The sequence below is a fragment of the Montipora foliosa genome, chromosome 12, assembly GCF_036669935.1.
Source record: "Montipora foliosa isolate CH-2021 chromosome 12, ASM3666993v2, whole genome shotgun sequence".
In the NCBI taxonomy this organism is placed as follows: Eukaryota; Metazoa; Cnidaria; class Anthozoa; order Scleractinia; family Acroporidae; genus Montipora; species Montipora foliosa.
In genome coordinates this window covers 34,880,417-34,900,416 of record NC_090880.1, presented here as the reverse complement: position 1 = coordinate 34,900,416, position 20,000 = coordinate 34,880,417, and the positions used below count along the sequence as shown (strand labels likewise).

The 20,000-nt window shown below is 37.5% G+C and overlaps 2 protein-coding genes across 2 annotated transcripts in view; one reads left to right on the top strand and one right to left on the bottom strand.

Moving 5' to 3' along the window:
• The window catches only part of LOC137979320 (acetyl-coenzyme A synthetase 2-like, mitochondrial), a 12,184-nt gene extending 8,944 nt beyond the window's left edge, over window positions 1-3,240 (bottom strand). The window contains exons 1-5 of the mRNA XM_068826557.1: window positions 2,941-3,240; window positions 1,448-1,544; window positions 823-969; window positions 571-623; window positions 297-472 (exon numbers count right to left, since the gene is read on the bottom strand). Of these exons, the coding sequence (XP_068682658.1) occupies window positions 297-472; window positions 571-623; window positions 823-969; window positions 1,448-1,544; window positions 2,941-3,229 (762 nt within the window). The 5' untranslated portion in view covers window positions 3,230-3,240. The remainder of the gene's footprint in view (window positions 1-296; window positions 473-570; window positions 624-822; window positions 970-1,447; window positions 1,545-2,940) is intronic.
• Window positions 3,241-4,109: 869 nt separating this feature from the next.
• On the top strand, window positions 4,110-19,936 carry LOC137978498 (ribosomal protein S6 kinase alpha-5-like). The gene is made up of 17 exons (XM_068825452.1): window positions 4,110-4,267; window positions 4,395-4,469; window positions 4,558-4,776; window positions 5,073-5,188; window positions 5,424-5,534; window positions 5,657-5,740; window positions 7,943-8,046; window positions 8,359-8,503; window positions 8,627-8,788; window positions 11,622-11,747; window positions 12,253-12,323; window positions 12,505-12,561; window positions 12,706-12,793; window positions 14,852-15,022; window positions 17,394-17,594; window positions 17,732-17,882; window positions 19,317-19,936. The coding sequence occupies exons 1-17, from the start codon at window positions 4,213-4,215 to the stop codon at window positions 19,652-19,654; spliced, it is 2,274 nt and encodes a 757-aa protein (XP_068681553.1). The 5' UTR covers window positions 4,110-4,212; the 3' UTR covers window positions 19,655-19,936.
• The last annotated feature ends 64 nt before the right edge of the window (window positions 19,937-20,000 follow it).

Below are 20,000 nucleotides of genomic sequence, written 5' to 3'. Positions count from 1 at the left end.
TCTCCAAGAAGTCCACCATTGATGAATGTAGGTCAGAGGTAAAAAGGGTAAAACAGGAAGCTACTTTTTAGCATGGAAACAAATTCCCTTCCAATTGTAATAAATGTAGGGTATTTTTTATTCAACCCCCTTCCCTAGGACAACCCCCCAAAAAATCTCTACCAAGGGGTAATCTCCCCCCTCCTCACCCCAAAGAATCTGTGACCATCTGGGGTGGAGGTATGGATATTTTCTTTTCTGGAATCATATACTGTGATAATTAGATTGAAAAGACTAATAACAATAAGCTACAGTACCTTTTCAAGAGAAAAGTCAATTGCTCCCATTGGGACATCTGCGCCAGTGCGGCTGGCCACAAACACTCTCTTAACACAAGGACTTGAAGCCACTGCCTTGTCCACCATTTTTTTAAGATCACTGACCTTTCCACCACGCACTGCTTGGTCCACTGTTATGACTGTTTCAGCATTTGCTACATAGAAAAAATATGAAATTACCAACCAGTAATGAATGCACTAAAGGTTATCAAAATATTAAATGTCATATTTAAATTACATGAACTTAAGTTACCATCAACAATTCTACTGGCCAGTGCCTCTGAACTAAATCCTGCAAACACAACACTGCAAAGGTAAAGGAGAAATTAGCCAACTTTACAACAACTCAGATACAAAAAAAAATTACAGATGAGCATAATAATATACCTTTATTCTGGAAATGATACAAATGTGAAAATAAGAGAAGTGAGCTGGACATTTATTTTTGTCCTCAAAAACAATGTACATGTCTTATTGTAATCTCGGTGCTTAAATGGAAACTCACCTATGAGGAGCTCCAATTCTCGCACAAGCTAGCATAGCTGCCACAGCAAGAGGACTAACTGGCATGTAAATACAAACCACATCTCCCTTCTTGACACAATGGCTTTTCAACAGATTGGCCATTTTGTTCACCATTTCATATAACTCCCTGAAAAGAAAGGGTTTATTTATCACTCACTAAACATAATAGAGTATCATGAACCTTTGCCAGCAAGATCTCCAGTTTTTTTATTTACGGAGTGTCTTATTATTTGCATAATTCACAATAAAGATGACAATGGTTATAGTTAAGATTAGCATGTCAAAATAGATTATTATTAATGTCAAAGCCCATTTTTAAACCTCCCAATGTCTTAATGGGTAAGGAGACTATGGCAGGATCCAAGGATTGCTTCAGAATACAATAGACACAACTGGATACATACCAGAAACAACAACCATAAACTTTGACATAATTTTATTTATTACATCCTATTATGTTACAACAAAATAGGAGTTTTAAAGAACTGCATGGTACCTCACACTGGGGTTTCATTCCCTTGTCTCGCAATATTTCAAAAGTAACGGAGTCCTCTACAAGGAAGAAAATACCTTTTCTTTGAAGTACATTTTATGTGTGTAAATACCTATAGCTGACTCTCTCTGTATCTCCAGGTTCATCTTTCTCCCAAATAAGTGCACAGCGATCAGGATTAGCTTTTGTGTGTTGGTCGACACAGTTTACTGAACATAGAAATATTCAAAATTTATACAATGTCCAACAATGTGTAAACCAAATTTTATGACTGCAATAATAATTCAAAATGAACAACTACACACAATGTTTTAAAATTTCTCCAAAATGGATGAGCCTTCAATTCAAATTTTTTATAACACCACACACCTCTGTTAATAACATTATTATTATTGTTGTTTTTATTTAAAATACCCAAACCACTGTTTTGACTTTTTGCCACTTGTAGTGATATGTATGTGGTTGCCATAGTAACTAAATTAGCATTCTTTAGAAACTCTAGAGTACCATTTGCAATAAAATTCTCCTGCCTGCTTCCAATTACACTTGATTACGAGCTGTTGTTTTAAGAAATTACAAAGGAGCCTGTACTGGAACAAAGACAGGACTAGAGAGAGTGGGGGAAATAGACTCTATCTTCCAATCAGAATAGAGTAATTTTGACAAGTGTATATATGTATGAAAATGGAGCATAAAAGTTATGCGTGGTTAATATAAAAAACATAATTTGTAATGTCCACATCATGGGGTGTTGGTTAATTGCACTACAATGATATATGGTACCAAAACAATATTGTATACTATTAGAGCTACACATTACGTAAAGACAACTTGAATCTCCTTGAAAACAAAACGTAGCTCAGTTGACAGTTATGGAATAAAGCGCTGTGTTACTGCACTACCACACGTACGCAATACGTGCCTTTTTTTAAACTCAATCATAGGATGTACCTGTGATGTTTGATTTTTTCTCTTTTTTAAATATATATTTTTATTTTTATTTTTATTTTTGTTCTTACACGCTAACGTTGTATTTTTAGCTTGCAAGTTTGAATCGTATTTCTTAATAAAATGAACGATTACTGCTAATGGGAGAACTAAAATCATCGCGAAGATCGAGGGTCAAGTGCATTTTCAAACCGTAATATTTTTAATTCCTAGTCTCTCTTTCGATCAGACCCTAAGACAGTTCATTTTAGGGGGCCCTTTGCAAGAAAACAATGGATATTTAGTTCAGTACTGAAGCATGGTACAGTCCCCAGAGAAAATCCCTAACATCGTCTGTCCACCTCCTCATAACGTACTGCAATTTAAATCCGAGTACAAAAATCTGGGACTTATTAGACTGGACATTCTTTGTTGACTTCTCGGAAGAAGTAGAGAGGTAATGAGATACCCTTTAATTCTGGTGAAAAAAAGTCACCTTTCTGTTTTGTAGCAATAATTTTCAAGGCAGCATGCAGTGATGATGAAAGATGAGTTCATCTATCTCTTCCCACCCTGTGGAGCTTTGTCTTTCTCTCTTGCACCGAGGAGGGCGGTACCTTCTTTAAATAGATATCATCGATAGCAATAATTGTTGAAGAAACTATTATGAGAACCAACCTGAAACATTAAGTTTACCACCTAAAAACCATTTATGCTGCCCAACGTTCAGATCAACATCCATAACAGTATCGAACGGCGTCATCCAATCCAATCGGGTGGCACCGAGTCGGCCCCAAAAAGTCGCAGGATCTTTGATACTTTGTTCGTAAAGTTTTTCCCAGTCAGGAGTGACATGGTCGAGCTTTGGTGGCGTATATTCGTCTGTGAAGAAAGATGAAATCCGACGGCATAAAAGTGAGGAATTTTTTGCAGGAAGTAGTCTCCGTGCAATATGAATGCCCGCCATGTTATCGACTGTGAATTGTCACGAAAGTGTCACGTCACCGCGCCATCGTCACGCCAGGAGCCACCAAGGAATTAAAAGTAACAATATCTCATGTGCACGAATTGAAAACCAAGACACTTTAGCCTATCTATGTATTTCAAACAAATGATTAGTTTGGTAGGTCTTGTGAAGGAACGTACTAATTTCTTATGCTCACATGTTTCATGTAAATGTCCAATTTCACTCGAAACCCAGAAGCTTTGTCTCTTTCGTGTTGTACCCACTGATTTTCTTCACGAGAGAGTATACCGCCACATAAATTTTGTCACGTATGAGACTTCAATAAACGGGTTGACATACAGGGAGGTTGAAAAAATTCTTTGAGTTTTATTTCAAGATAACTTTATACATTAACTGACCATGACAGGAACCCATGACCATGAACATGAATCGATGATCTTATATTAATTAAATTATCTTTCCTATTTAACTGTTCAATGAAAACGTTTACTGCCTTGATTAAAATCAACAACTGTATTAAATGTACAAAAAATTACCAACGCAATGTAAATTATTGAGGAAAGAAGCGGAATATTATTTTCAGTACTTCCGATTAATATCCCATCACCTTGACACAGGAAGTTGCTAACTAGTATCTCACCAAAGAAAAATCGAACTGTTCGATCCTATTTTGTGCTCATTATTTTCTTCATTTATTATGTTATTTTGTTCCTGGCATGATCTGGTTAATACTTTCTGTGTTAATAGTCTTTTTGCCATCAAAATGCAATAAAATAAGATAATCGACCGGAAGTAGTAGCGCAATTGTCGAGGGGAAAATTATTTTGTCACGTGAGTCAAATACATTAACAGCGGTAAACCAATCAGATGGTCGAAAAATTAGAGTCGGGGGATTGCTTCTGAATTGTGTATGTCGAGCAAATTTGGCAGAATTGTGCGTCTTCCCCCTTGAAAGCCTTGGGGGGCTTCAATCAGCTTAAAAGATGAGCCAGAATGGATGTGAAATGTCTGAGCTGATTCACCATGAGCTAAAAAATGGTTTGTATTTCTCTCATATGCGTAGAAAACTGAAAAATCTCCGGCATGTTGATGTTGGTGGTCTGTCTCAACATAAACAATGATTGTAGAGAATTGGTGTTGGAAAAGTTATGTTTTGTTTTTTCAGCAAATTTGACGGGACACGAAGATGAAAAAGTTGGACTGGAGAATTTTGAGCTCCTAAAGGTGCTTGGTACTGGAGGTAAATCGCACTAGTTGCAGATTTCTCTGCAATTCTTGTGCGAACCTGTGAGCGAAAGTTGACTTTCGATATGTTTTCATCTTGACAGCTTACGGAAAGGTTTTCCTGGTTCGTAAACGAGGTGGTTATTTCACCGGCAATTTGTACGCTATGAAAGTTCTCAAGAAGGCGACGATCGTGCAGAAAGCCAAGACAGCTGAGCATACACGCACCGAACGACAAGTGTTAGAAGCAGTGAGACGGTGTCCATTTCTGGTCACATTACATTGGGCATTTCAAACAGAATCCAAACTGCATTTGATCATGGGTTTGTTATTCATTCGTTATTTTATGATTTTATTTAATTTCACTTCAGTTAGGTCACATGAACAAGAACTTATGGGAACACAAACGTAATCAATTTTTTTTGCGGGAGCGATCATGTTTGTTCCGTGTCACGTACTTTCGGTCGCATATCGCGACACAATCAACATGGTGTCATTCTTTCATTTTCATGCAGAATTCGCGTATTGAAATATTTTAGTCTTTAAGCTTATTTGGTTTAAATTTTAATCAGCACACTATTACAATAAGTTGTTCTCAGGGGAGTACTTGTCTTTGCAGATTATGTGAATGGTGGCGAATTGTTCACCCATCTTTACCAACGAGAAAAATTTACCGAAGACGAAGTACGAATTTATATTGGAGAGATCATTATTGCCATTGAACATCTTCACAGGGTAAGCGAAACAATACGCTCTGGACAGTGGCCAGAATTGAAACCTTGTATTTTCGCAAGCAAAGATTAAATTTATAAACCGAAAATTATAAAAAGACGTTCGAAGTGCAGTTCTTGTCTTGTCCTTGTTTGATAATGTTGATTGTTGAACGTGTGATTGCATGCAAGCTTTTGTGGAACGATCGATAGCCTCTGACTTACAACAAAGCTTGACGATATTGCCTTTTTTCTTGCAGCTCGGAATAATTTACCGTGACATAAAATTAGAAAATATCCTGTTGGATTCAGACGGTCATGTTGTTATTACAGACTTTGGCTTGAGCAAAGAATTTTCAGACCCAAAATCTGTAAGTGGGGTTGTTTTGTATAATCACCAGTTAAATGTTAATATGGGGCTTTTAATGTTTAACTACTTCATTTGATTTTCAATAAGGATTGCTAATCCAATGATGATTGCTAATTATCTTAGGGTGAGCGGGCATATTCCTTCTGTGGTACAATAGAGTATATGGCTCCTGAAGTTGTCAAAGGAGGAAGCAGAGGGCATGACAAGGTATGGAAATATTTAGACCAATAATAATTATTGTTATTGAAAACTTCTGGAAATTGTATTTCCACGACAGCATGGGATGGTAGTTTGTGATTTTTTAAAATACCCACATAGGAAGGTAGAAAATTCAAGCGATAGAGAACGTTTTCTGTGTTTCCATAGCCTCATCTAAACATGAGGGGGAGTTTGGAGAATTGGAGACTGTGAAGAATTCTCCCAACTCCCCCAAATCCCCACTCTACTGAGTACCTGACAGGGGGGAGGGGGGGGGGGGTCCCATGTTGCTTGTCTGAATTTTAAAATCAATCATGTCAAGGTTTAATCGGCTCATTTTCGGCCTTGACATCACTTTCGAAATTTTGCTGGGAAAGGATGTCTTTTGTCGGAATTTCTTTTTACTTTTTGGACCGTGTCGCTTGTCGGAATTTACCCTGTCAGGGCCTCTCTACTCAACAAATGGAAGAAAATGCTGGTTTTTTTACTTCTTGATTGAAACAGATTTTCTTGACACACGCTCATATTTCCTACCAACCAATCATCTGACAATACATAACCAATCAAAATTTGTGTGATGTCACAGCCGTGTTCCATACTCTCATCTAAACGCAGCTATTGACCAATGAGAGTGCACGTACTATCCTAATTATTTTGTAATATCCAGTGGGAAAGGAGGTTTGAAGGACATCCCAACCTTACTCCCTTGTATTGCTGTTGGCCTATCACACTCAAGACATTTCTATGACAGTTTAGTCTGAACTGTAAATATTTAACAGTTATAATTATTATTATTCCATGAGTACACATTGGATATTAGAGGATAAATAACCCATGAGGCATATAAGTATAGGCAATCACATGATTTTCGAGTGCAATTTGGAATAAATAAGCTTAAGCAATTTTTTTCAAAGATGACCAAAATTGGATGAGCCCTTAAGGTGAGTGCAATTTGTAGTCTTTGAAAAAATTTATATGTGCTTATTTATTACAAATTGCACAAGAAGAATCATGTGATTACCTATGAATATTTTACCACAATTGCTTGTAATCTTGCAATCTGATTGGCTAATTTGCCGTTGTCGATAAGAGTCTAGACGACACTGCTCGCGTCATGCTTGCGTCAATTTGTCACGCAATGTAATAGCCAATCAGCAATGCTCATTTTGGGAAATAAACCAATCATATTGCAAGAAAGTTATAGACAACGCTTGCTCTTTCTTTGAGTTATGATTTTGGTCACGCTCTGAAATAAAAGCTTTCTTTGGCGTTGAATATTGTTGTAGACTCACTCTTGGCTACGCCTTGTGAGTCCACAACATTTTGACCACTGTGATGACGAATATCGTTGTCGATAAGAGTACAGACAATGCTGAACCACTTTCGAGTTGTTAAATATACATGAAAAAATTCGAGATGGTTAAGCAGAAAAAACGTATGTGTATTTTGCAAGCAGGAAAAGATTGCGCCATCCTGGGCATGCGCTTGATTTGAAAACAAAAGATTTGATTGGTTCTGACCAAGTCCTATTGTTTATTAGCCAATCATGATCCAGAATTTCAATGTCTAATTTGCACTGGTATTAGACTTTTTGCACTGTGTTACACTTGAACTGCACTGCTCTCAGCCAATCAAAATTGAGTAATTTTTTCACTTATATTATTACAAGCTGAACAGTAACTAATTAACAGTTGTTTTATATACTCAACAGAATATCATGTTTCTGAGTCATTAATGATGAATACATAAAATAAGGTTATATACACTGTAGAGTGCAATAGAGGTCACAGAGTGCAATATGGAAGTTGCTATGGAAATACAGCAATAGAGTTATTTTGGTTGACTACCGGTATATAATTATATAATGAATAAAAAATCATATGAACTTGCTTTATACTGCATTTCATGATTTATGGTCACTCACAATTAATATTACATGTATGTTTAAGTGAGAACTTTCAAAACATCACTTGTGCCCATACAATGTTCTGCAACCTTTTTTCTGTGTCTGTTAAGTTTGTGGCTTCATAGCTCAGTTGGTAGATCATTGCACCAGCATCACAGAGGTCATGGCTTTGAATCTCGTTGGAGCCACCTGAATCTTTCAGGTGTCTGTAAGAGACAATAATATTGCTTAAATTTGTCCAGATGAGAGCATCTTTGATGAGAGCGAGGATTATTTCTCATCTGCATCTTAATTTGCTATGTCAGGCAGTGGATTGGTGGAGTTTGGGAGTGCTCATGTATGAGTTACTCACTGGAGCATCTCCCTTTACTGTTGATGGAGAGAAAAACAGCCAATCTGAAATTTCCAAGTAAGTAATCCAACCTGTTTTAACTTCTCAACTAACTGTCCATCAATTCTTACTTATTCTATGCCTTCTTCTTTCCCTCTATCTTTCTCTACCTTCATCATTTTTTTCTTTTTTTACCATATTTCTCTTGGTCTCTTTTTCTCTTTTCTCCATAATTTTGTCATTTTCTGTCCCTTTATTTTGTTTCTTTGTTTCTTTCTCCAACTGTTCTAATGCAGCAGCTACATTTAATCTTTTCTGTTCCCTTGGAAGAGGTATAGCCATTATGTAGCCTTTGTGCCGATATGAATGAATTTGGATTTTTTTTTTTAGGCGAATTCTTTACAACAGTCCTCCAATGCCGCCTGATATCTCAAGGGAGGTTATGGACTTGCTTCTTAAACTACTGCAGAAAGACCCAAAGGTGCGACTGGGAGCGAAAGGTGCTCATGAAATAAAAGCACATCCTTTTTTCAAGGTATTCTAAAGAGAAATAAATTATTTTTTAACCTCATGTCACTCACTTTACAATAATTTGCATCAATCAATCCTTCCTCTTTGTTCTTGAGTATTGATGTTAGTCTTTTTGGAAAATTTGCAGTCAATAAACTGGGACCTGTTGTCACAAAAGAAAATTGCAGCACCATTTAAACCTCGCATTAGGGATGAACTGGATGTCAGTAATTTTGCTGAAGAGTTCACAGACATGGTTCCAACGTACTCTCCTGCTGCAGTGCCAAAGACAGCAGACAGAATTTTTAAGGTGACATGCAAAATCAAAGTAACTTGATGCACCATCACTTGTTGAGGGTGATCAATGGGGGAACATTTTAAGGCATTTTCAGCCACCAACTATCCATGAGTTTGTCCACAATATTCTTCAACAAAAATAATAATCACATTTCAACTTTGTATGTTGATAATTGTGTAATTAATTAACTAATTAACTGATTTCTTATTTTGTATGTACTTTGGGATTTTATTTAATAATATGTGTTCAAGAACAGAGACAGGACTTCTTTAAGAAAGGTGGCCCGCCTAGAATAGCTTCGCTAATTGCGGGTCGCCTAGGACTATGATCATATTGTAATGCTCATAAACAAATAAACAAATAAACAAATAACCAACAGATAAACAGCTGTTGATTGAGAGTTGGCCAACACCCTTACCAAACACTTTCACCAGCTGTCAAGTCACTGTTGATCAGTAATAAACCAGCAAGTGACTGACTTTCAGCTAACAGATGACCAACATAAGGATGCTGTCAGCTGACAACCATGTACCCTGCAAATAGAGCCTCCTTTTACATGTTCGTTCTCTCCTAGGGTCTCCTTTCCTTCTCTTGCCATTAGAGAAGGTCAAAGGAGACTGCTAACAACCATGCAGCTCAAAGTTTTAAAGTTTAAACTGATATAAAAGAAAGAATGAATGAGCGAAAGAACAAACCAACGAAAGAACGAACGAATGAGCAAACTAATTGATGAATGAGGGAGTGAATGAATGAATTCATGAATGATTGAATGAACAGGAAACCTGGACATAATAAAGGACACTATAGATATGCTAAAGGATTTAGTTTTCTGTTACTGTAAGTGAAGAGATGGTGGAAAACAAAGAACTTTGTCAAAATTAATATCCTTTAGTTAGAGACATCTTCTGTCAGTTTTGAGCAATTACAGGTAGACAATTAGAAAGGCTGTAAGGTGATAATAGGGTAGTCTGCAGAAAACCTGGGCTCTTGTCATTGAAAAAGGTGCTGCCTACAGCTATGAACACTGCACGTATGGTCCTAAATTAAGAGCGTCTGGAAAAGCCGGAATCCGGAACCGGATCCTGAACCAGAAGAAGAACAAGAAAGGTCAATGATATCCAGTTGTCTTATTTCAGCTAAAAAAGTTGAATGTTGTAATGACACATGTTAAACTGCAAAATTGATTTTTAAGGATATTGTTGTGACTACAAAAATCGAACCACTGACGTCGCTCCTGTTTTAAACCGCTCAAGTTATGAGAATGATTGACATTGAGACTCCTCCTTGTCCCTTGGTGGCATAGGAGCAAAGTTGTTACTGAAGCAATGGATGAAAGGAGTCCAGAAAAAAAAGTAAAAGACAAAAGAAATTCACTTTATTTAATGGAATAAAATTTTAAGGTAAGTAACAATGAACCTCACCTTCCAGATCTCACCGCATTGGAAATTAAGGAGAAACATGGGAGAGGTGAGCACAGTAGCCTGCGTGGCAGGCATTCAAAGGGGAAGGAAAAGGGAAAAGGAGACCGGTGGGAGAATGAGGAAGGCGCGCCTGAAAGAACCCACCAATTAATGTGCATACACAAGGCAGCTGTGAAATCTTTAACTGTCAAATGGCATCCAATCAAAAACCTTCACAGGGAAAATTTCACCATGCTGGAATGTTGTTTACAGCTCCATCATTTCCAAAAACTCTCATGGTGGAGAGTAGTGCGAAGCCAAAACACAGTCGCCCAAAAAAGGAGCAATCTTTCAATGACGCGTGTCGAGTTTGTGAAATATGTCTCAACAAATTCTTGTGTGAGTTTGTTCAGACCATCGCTGAAAAAGAAATTGTTTGGTGTTGTATGGGCCCTGAACAACTAACAAATGTGGTTTAATGGAATCCATAAAACAATTTGCAAAAAAAACAATAGCATCCTCCCCTTCTTCGACGCACGCCCTCCCTGCTTTCCCGCCGTTCTCTTGTTCCCCTCTCCTTCCCCTTCGAATGCCTGCTGCGCATTACTAAAGCACGAAACACTGAAACACCAAAACAGCGAAACAAAACACTAAAACACCATGTATGACCCCACCATACACTGAATACTAACCGTCAAAGGTTGGATTTGAGATTAAATATTGTTTTAGGCCTAAAACATTATTGCTCCTAATTCACTGAGAGTAAGATTAGGAGTCAGATTAAGACTGAGATTAGGAGCAATGTTTAATGTCAAATCCAACCTTTGACAGATAGTATTCAATGTATGGTAAGGTCATACATGGGTGTTTTGGTGCTTTGTTTCGGTGTTTCGTTGTTTAGAAAGTCCATGCCTGCCACGCAGGCTAGTGCTCACTTTTTCCATGTTTCTTCTTGATCTCCAATGCGGCGACATCTGGAAGGCGAGGTTCATAGTTCTTTACCTTAACATTTTATTCCAATAAATAAGGCGAATTTCTTTTGTCTTTTACTTTTCTTTTCTGGACTCCTTTCATCCATGGCTTCAGTAACAACTTCGCTCCCATACCACCAAAGATCAAGAAGGAGTCTCAATGTCAATCATCCTCGTAACCTGAGCCGTTCAAAACTGGAGTGACGCCAGTGGTACAAACTTTGTAGTCACAACAATATCCATAAAAATCAATTTTGCAGTTTAAAGTGCATTGTATAAAATTCAACATTTTTCGCTGAAATTTAAATAAAAATAACTGGATATCATCAACCTTTCTTGTTCTTATTCCAGCTCCAGGTCTGTTTCTGGATTCAGTTCTGGATTCCGGATTCCATCTTTTGCAGGTGCCCTAAATTAAGGTACTCTAAGAATGAGGTATGTGGCTTTTTAATAGTTTCTTAAATTACTTTTCAGGGATATTCATTTGTTGCTCCTTCCATAATTTTTGGAGAAAATGAGTTTTCTAATCATCTCGTGGGAAACAAGCCATCTGAGTATAGACCTGCTCCAGGGGCAGTGGATTACGCGGCATTGTTTGAGGTAATTTACTTCATCTAATTTTTTACTTGCTAAGAGGTCTTTAACCTCCCTTTTTTTTCCAAATGACATTTGCTAGAGAAAACTCTATAATAATAATTATAAGTCTTTGGTTGTAAGAGTTAAATGGGGAACATACTTTTGAGCAGAATAAGAGGTTATAATTATTTTATAGTTTAATCACTTATATACTGTAGTGCTATTTACATTTGCTGATCAAGAGCGGTTTACAATAAAATGATACATAATAATTTATAAAGAATCCATACTAGAGAACCTAGTGAAATTCAGAAATAAGAATTGTTTGACCTAAGATGGTATGATGACTTTTGCCTTATGTTAACTACACTGTATATCACTGAGATAAGATGGAGCTAATTTGTGTATCACTGTAAAAGTTAAAAGTAAAATCTTAAGTCATAACCTTTATTGTTCCTGTTGTTAAGTCAACAAAGATTTTGATCCAAAAAGTAGTCTAGAAAAAAAAAAGATTTTGCATGTTTTGCAGGATTCACCTTTCTTTCAAAACTATGTCATAAGTGACGAAGTTCTTGGTGATGGAAGTTTCTCAACCTGCAGGTATGTTCATTACTTACAGTGAAACAAATAGAAGTCATAAATTTGAAGTCCAAATTTGATGAACTTAACGACTGGGCAACTTTAAGGCAGTTGCAATAAAAGCCTGACAAAACAGCTAGGCTTGATTGGCGAGGGACTTGATTTTGTTTTTCATTGAATTTGTTTTATTTTATTCTTGCAGGAAATGCATTCACATACGAAGTGGCAAACCCTTTGCTGTTAAAGTAATCAGCAGAAGGTAATATTCAACCTTGCTGAATAATTTTCTTGCTTTTGCTGCACTTGATAATACAGTTTGACCTTTGACCTTTTGACCATTCAATGAGCTCCAAAGACTGCCTCTTTTCAATGAGTCATTTTGGTGTGTTTTTTTCTCGTGAAGACGTGACCACATCCGAGAAGAGCAGTCATTGAGAATATGTCAAGGCCATCCTAACATTGTTGAGTTACAGGAAGTGTTTCAGGATGATGTGAGTATTTTACTCTTCAGCCCCTTATCATTTTGTCTTATTTGTCTTATCTTTTAGTTTAATAGGCATTTTACAGTTGTTTACTCAGCGACCTAGCCTGTGAATGGCTTCGAGGCTGCCTGTGACCTTGTATTGATACAGCCCCCTCTGCTTTTATCATGTAAATTGTGTTGTTGTAATTCTAATTAGTCCGTATTAACATTACAAAAGCCAGAAGGTTTGTATCAAAACAGGGTCACCGGCAGCCTCGCTTCCATTTGTAGGCCAGGTAACTTAGCTACAACTGTAAAATTGTCTGTTAAAACTAGTATACCTGCCAAGTGGTATGCCTACAGTGTGATTGTCCATAGGCCATTTTACAGTTGTGTGCTTAGTTACCTGGCCTATGAATGAAAGTGAGGCTGGAGTTGACCTTGTTTTGACAGAAACCTCACTGCTTTTCTCATGTAAATTCTTACTAATTAGCATGACAACAACGTCATTAACATACGAAAAGGAGGGAGGTCTGTATCAAAACGAGGTCAACACCAGCTTCACTTTCATTTAAAGGCCAGGTAACTACGCGTAGGAGGGATCGGAAACTTTGATCTCTCTCTCTCTTTGATCTGTGTTCTGATTTCTCACCTTTGGTGACAAAAAGGGAAGCAGTTAATAAAACAGAATCTCATGACGAAGTGGACGAAAATCATGAAGGGTGTAAACTGCAGGTTAAGGTTGCAGGTCATTTTTTCAACATAGCTGAAACAACCCAAACCTTTACTAATGCAAACATTAGGCAAAAAAATAATGGTTATAAGCCTAAGGTTGGCATTTTTGTGAAGGCTTGGGTTGTTTTGGTTGTGGTAAAACAGTGACCTGAAACCCTAGGTGGTGGACAAAACACTGATCCCCAGTCCATATGGACTACCCCGATGTACTACCACAATGGACTACCCTAAAAATACTATTTCGAATGAGTACTGTTGGTCTATAATGTAAGCAGTGTCTCAAATAGTGCTTACTTAAGCCTAAACACCCATTTTAAATGGTGTTGATCAACAGTATTTAAGTCTAAGCACCTATTTTAAGTTGGTTAGCTTTTGATAATTATTATTATTGTCGTGATGGCCGATTACTTTATGTAAGTGAAGTGAAATCAGTGCAATTCCTGGGTTTTATAGTTTCATGTGGCAATACAGACAAAAATAAACAAGGTACATGTATGTGCAATGTAAGTATATATAATATGAATTCAGTTCTTTCATTGAATCTTTTTAAGAGTTAGTCCATTTTAGGGTAGTTCATTTGGGGAGTCCATCTGGGTAGTCCATGCGCTGGGTGTCAGTGTTTTGTCCACCACTCCAACCTAACCTGCAATAGGCCATTTTTACAGTTGTTTGCTCAGCGACCAAGCCTATGAATGGCTGCGAGGCTGCCAGTGACCTTGCATTGATACAGACCTCACTGCTTTTATCATGTAAATTGTGTTGTTGTAACGCTAATTAGTCCATATTAACATTATAAAAGCATGAAGGTTTGTATCAAAACAGGGTCACCGGCAGCCTCGCTTCCATTGTTAGGCCTGGTAACTTAGCCACAACTGTAAAATGGTCTATTTACTCCCTCGACCTGCGAAAATCTGGAAAAATTAGTTTTCATGTTTCACTCCCCTCTGATGTAGCACTGTAGTTTCTCTAGAAACAAACCTGTTCATTCAGTCAAAATCAACCAATCACAATGCAACTGAATGTGGCCCATCTACCTACCAATCTACTGTACGTGCTCCCTACTGACATTGATTCACAGCAATGAAAAGCAAACTGTTGATTGGAATTTTAACTTCAGAGTTGACATTTTTATGAAAGGGGTAGGTAGTTAATATTTGCTCATTTATTTTCAATCAGCCCCTGCAGTGGTTCTTATCATGAAGTTTCTTTGAGGAATTTAATTCAGATTATGGTAATGTCTATGAGACAAAGAAAAGTAAAAACCAGTCTGAAAAATTTTTAACCAAGGAGAACTTTAAACTACAACAGATACATTGTTCTCTGACCTCTCATTACATTTTTTTTTTTACAGTTCCACACTTACTTAGTTTTGGAATTACTTAGTGGTGGAGAGCTGTTAGAAAGAATACGAAAGAAGAAAAATTTTACTGAAGTGGAAGCAAGTGACATAATTAGAAAATTAGCTTCTGCTGTGGAATTTATGCATGGCCGAGGAGTTGTACATAGAGATTTAAAACCTGAGGTACCTACACTCTTTTACAATGACTTTTCTATAACATTGTTTGTGCAATGATTGTGAAAAATATCTTTTTGAACTCTATTTATTAATAATTAATATCATTCATTCTTAAATTCCTTTAAATGATTCTGTGAGTTATACTTTTATACAGCTCAGCATCTATACGAAAATAATAATAATATTATTATTTTAAGTGCTATCTTCATAATCCCATGTAATCTATCTGAGCCCATACAAGGATGAAGAAAAGCTCTTCAACCTCCATGTCAGATCACAGCTTCACTCCACTGAGCCACAGGGTCAGACAGGAGCAGGCCACAAATTTTGACCATGTAGTATACTTACATTACAACAAAGATTCTATTAGAATGCAATAATGTCTGAGCATTAGCCTTAGTAGTGGAAATGGGCTCACACAAGGACAGGGGAAACTCTGATTAGCCTGGACAGTCTGCTCCTGTCTTATCTTGTAGTTCAGTTGGTAGGGAAACAGCAGCAGCTTTTTTCCAAGGGTAAAGGGTGAAAATTAAAGGATAAAGGGTAATGGGTAAAGATTTAGTATTTATCTTACAAAATTTAGCATTTTAATTTCTTTAATTTTCAACAACCTGACCCATACCACAAGTGATATTACCTTGTTGCTCTCATTTTGTCTTTGCCTTTCAAGTTCCTTGAAAGTTATAACAAAACTCACATGTAGTTCAATTATACCCACTGGGAGGTGACAACAATTTACTTACATTTACTATATGACTCGGTAATCTAAAGAACAGCGCAAGTTATGAAGTAAAGACAAAGCTCGGAACTCACAGAGCAAATTAATGCATCGAGCGATGAACAGCAGTTTTTATTGCACACTAGCGCGGAATTTCTGTAGGCAATCACCAAGCTGTACAAATCCAAGTCAATTCCAAATTCACGTTAGATACGCAAGAGTAAAAACAACGAAATCTACAACACATACAGTGAACCAGTCAGAAAACATTGCTTTCACTTCATCCCCTGTTCTCTCTGAAAAGTTTTCCTTACACAAAGTTGATTACGAGCACCAGATATTATTCCAGAAAAAAATGTCATTTCGAACATGGGTTGCTGCTCAGAACCTCGCCTGAGTGGGCCTTAGTTCACTTAATAGGCTAACCTACTCACTTACTCCAAGAATAAACAAAGGGTGTGTTCAATTGAGAAACTTGGGGGTGCGTTCCATTGGAAATCTGTTCTCAAAATCGTGATCTTTCTGATTTTCATTGGAACACAAAATCCTAAAACAGCTTTATTTGTGGATTTTATTAATTAATTGCACTCATCCTCAAGATTTCAATAGCAAACCATTTTTTGATTTGTGTTCAATTGCAATGCTGAAAGATTCAAGTCTTAAGTTCTACTTGCAGATTTTTGTAGCGAATGCATCCACAAAGTACAAGCGAGACAGTAAATAATTAAGTGGGCCGTTTTTGTCCCATTCGTGGGATTTGGTCTGCTAGCTGTGCTCCCCTACACAGGGAACCCATATATTTCTTCCACAAAAAGATTAATCATGAACACAACAATTTCTTGGAGCATGCAATCGAGTTCTCACCATTTCAACAGGGTGTAATAGGAATTAATAGCTGTGCCGAGCAATTCAGCGAAAAGGTTGGTTCAAAATATTACCCTTTACCCACCCTTTACCCTTGGAAAAGCACTGCCGGGGAAACAGAGATATAACCCGGATGTTGTGGGTTCAAGATTATTCCTATTGTACTTTTATAGTCATGCAAGTAAAGCTTGCAGTTGCTGTAAATTGTACGTGTAAGTTCTAAGGGGGTGTGTTTTCTTTGGTACTTTGTCAAGTAAAGTAAAGTCTGCTACAAGCCTAAAGGGCCCATCAGTCTGGCGCTTATCTCCAGTTTCTGTAGCATGAAGTGACTAGGAGTATTTCTACTCCCCCCTGGATGGGATGCTAGTCCATCGCAGGGTTACCCCCAGGATTTCGCTGGTACCCATTTATACACCTGGGTGGAGAGAGGCACTGTGAGAGAAAAGTGTGTTGCCCAAGAACACAACACAATGTCCCCAGCCAGGACCCGAACCCAAACCTGAACCACTTGATCCGGAGTCGAGCACACTGACCATGAGGCCACCGCACCTCCCACTTGTCAAGGATAACATGAAAACAAAGAACATATTCAGACAATCAGAAGTCTCAAACTTGTACCACATTGCACTTCTTCCAAGCAAGGAAAATGGGTGTGCTCCTTAATTAATAGTGTCTCTTTTTTTTATTATAACAAGAAGGACTCTGCACCCTTTTTCCTTTTAGGCAAAATGGTAAGCATTTAAAAGGACTCTTGTGATAGCTCTGCATCATGGTATTGTGTGTTATACTTTTCAGAACTTGCTGTTTGTAGATGATGCAGACAATTCTGAACTGAAAATTGTTGACTTTGGCTTTGCAAGACTTAAGCCGGAAAATCAGCCTCTGCAAACTCCTTGCTTCACAGCAGCTTATGCTGCTCCAGAAGTTATTAGCCAGACAACTACAAGGAGTGGGTATGATGAGTCATGTGACTTATGGAGTCTTGGAGTCATTATGGTAAGCAAATCATTCTGTAATGTTACTAGACAGTTTTCGTGTTCAAATTTAAAAGACAGCACCTTGAGTCACCAGGGGAAAGTACTCATTAGTTTGAAGCTAAACTCTATTTTGGAAATGCAAAATTTGTTTTACAGTACACCATGCTCTCTGGTCAGGTACCATTTCAAAGCAGTCGCAGTTTTAGGTCTTCAGATTTCATAATGCAAAGAATCACACATGGAGATATCAGGTTTGAAGGGCAGCAGTGGAAATCAATATCACCAGCAGCAAAGGATCTCATTAAAGGTACACTATAAACACAGTTAAATTGAAATGCAAAAATGCTACATGTATAAAGGAGAAATTCATGAAGATCAATGGTTATTTTCTTTTGTGCCTTTTGCTGGCTAAGTACATGAAGCTTATAATAGGAACTCAACACTTCATTATTAAGAAGCGCATTAATTTCCATGATCTTTAATGATAATACAATAATTATTTTGCAGTTTTACACTTACAGTCAAAACAGCTCAAGCGTTCCTCAGACAGGCGGATTAATGAGTTCATTATTGCAAATTAGTTTTCAGAAATTATTTCAATAACCTGGTCATCAGATAAATGATGCAAAATTCAAATCAAACCTCAGTTCAAAACTCGAATTTTGATTGGATTATTGCTCACTTCCGGTGCCAGGTCAGCATGAGAGTTTGACAGGTGTACAAATTTGCATAATCTGACAAGGTCATAACAAGTACGATTTGCCTTTCTTTTTAAATCCATTTGCCTGTACTAACTTTGGAATTTGAAAACATAGTGTCTCAAGTTTGAGCATACTGGTAAGATTACAGAAAGGTTATGTTGCTTGAGTGAAATGACCAGTGTTTGGCAGATTATGCAAATCAGCAAACCTGTGAAATTCTCATGCTGGCCTGGCCCCGGAAGCCAGCAATATTCCAATCACAAATTCGAGTTTTGAACTGAGGCTTGATTGAATTCTGCATCATTCATTCGACGACCAGATTATTGAAATGATTACTGAAATCAAAATTAATTTGCAATAATGAACTCATTGATCCGCTCATCTGAGGAATGCTTGAGCTGTTTTGACTGTAATAATGTTATAAAAAATCTTTTTTTATTTTAATTAGTGGTTCAGCTCACACAAATCCTGATTACCTTAAGATGGTAGAACATTTAAACAAAAAAATGAGAATGTCATACTTATTTTATTAATTTTATTAACTTTGCCAGTCAAGCTAGCAGAGTGCCACAACAGAGCTAGCTTGCGCCAATTACTGTGGCCCCTTTTTTTACCTTCCCAACCATGATACACAACAGAAGACAGACCACAACACCGGGAACTACGTGCCCTACTCTTAGCAACAAGTGTGCGGGTTCTTTTACGTCCCACAGGATTATTAACATTGAAGGGTTGTGAGACGGGACCTCTGGCTTATCGTCCTTATCCGAGAAGACTTGAAAGTCTAACCATTTGCAGATGTAGTTACAAAGGCAGCACTTTCTCCTCAGTTATTTAAAGACCCTGATTGTTGGTCCGGCCGGAATGAACTCGCGACCTCCCACGTGACAGGCCGGTGCTCAACCAACTGAGCCACCGGTGCGCGGTAGCTTTGACTTTTTTAAGAGGCACCCATATTTTTCATATGTCATGCCCTTGTCACTCAATGGTAAATTCAACCCTCTTACTGATTTATCTACCACTTTTCCTTTCATTGTTAGGACTTTTGACCGTAGATCCAACCCAGCGATTAAAAGTGAGAGCAGTTGTCAATCATGAATGGTTAAGAGGAAGCACATGTCTTCCACATACACCTCTGATGACACCCGGTATTCTTGGGAAAGGGCATAAAAGAACATATGTCGAGTCTGCTCTTAATGTTACATATGATGCATTCAACAGAGCACACAAGGAAGGATTTGCGCTGATGGATGTTCAGCAGGCACCGCTTGCCAAAAGACGGAAAAAGAATAAGACAACATCAACAGACAGCAGGTCAACCACAAGTAGTGACCATAGTAACAGCGGTGGTACGTCACCTTTGCTTAACCCAAGGTGACATGGGGAATTCTTTAATTTTAGAAACTGCTAAATTATGTACCGATAATATTAATATTGTAGATATGTGTGATACACTTCAAGTGAAACAGAGACATTAACTGGATGTGATGGACTTTTTTTTATAATGTTCACAAAGTTAAACGTAGTTTTTACTGTTTGAAATTCGCACGTGGGAAATAAAATAATAACTGACAGACATGTATAATTATGTAAATGAAGAATAATGAATGTACTTTTTGTCCCTTAATTTAAGTTTAAGAGGTGAAATTTAATATTGTTTTTAATTATGGCGTCAATTTTTCCTTAGTTTAACAGTTAAAGTGCTAGTTCAAGGATTGGCCTTA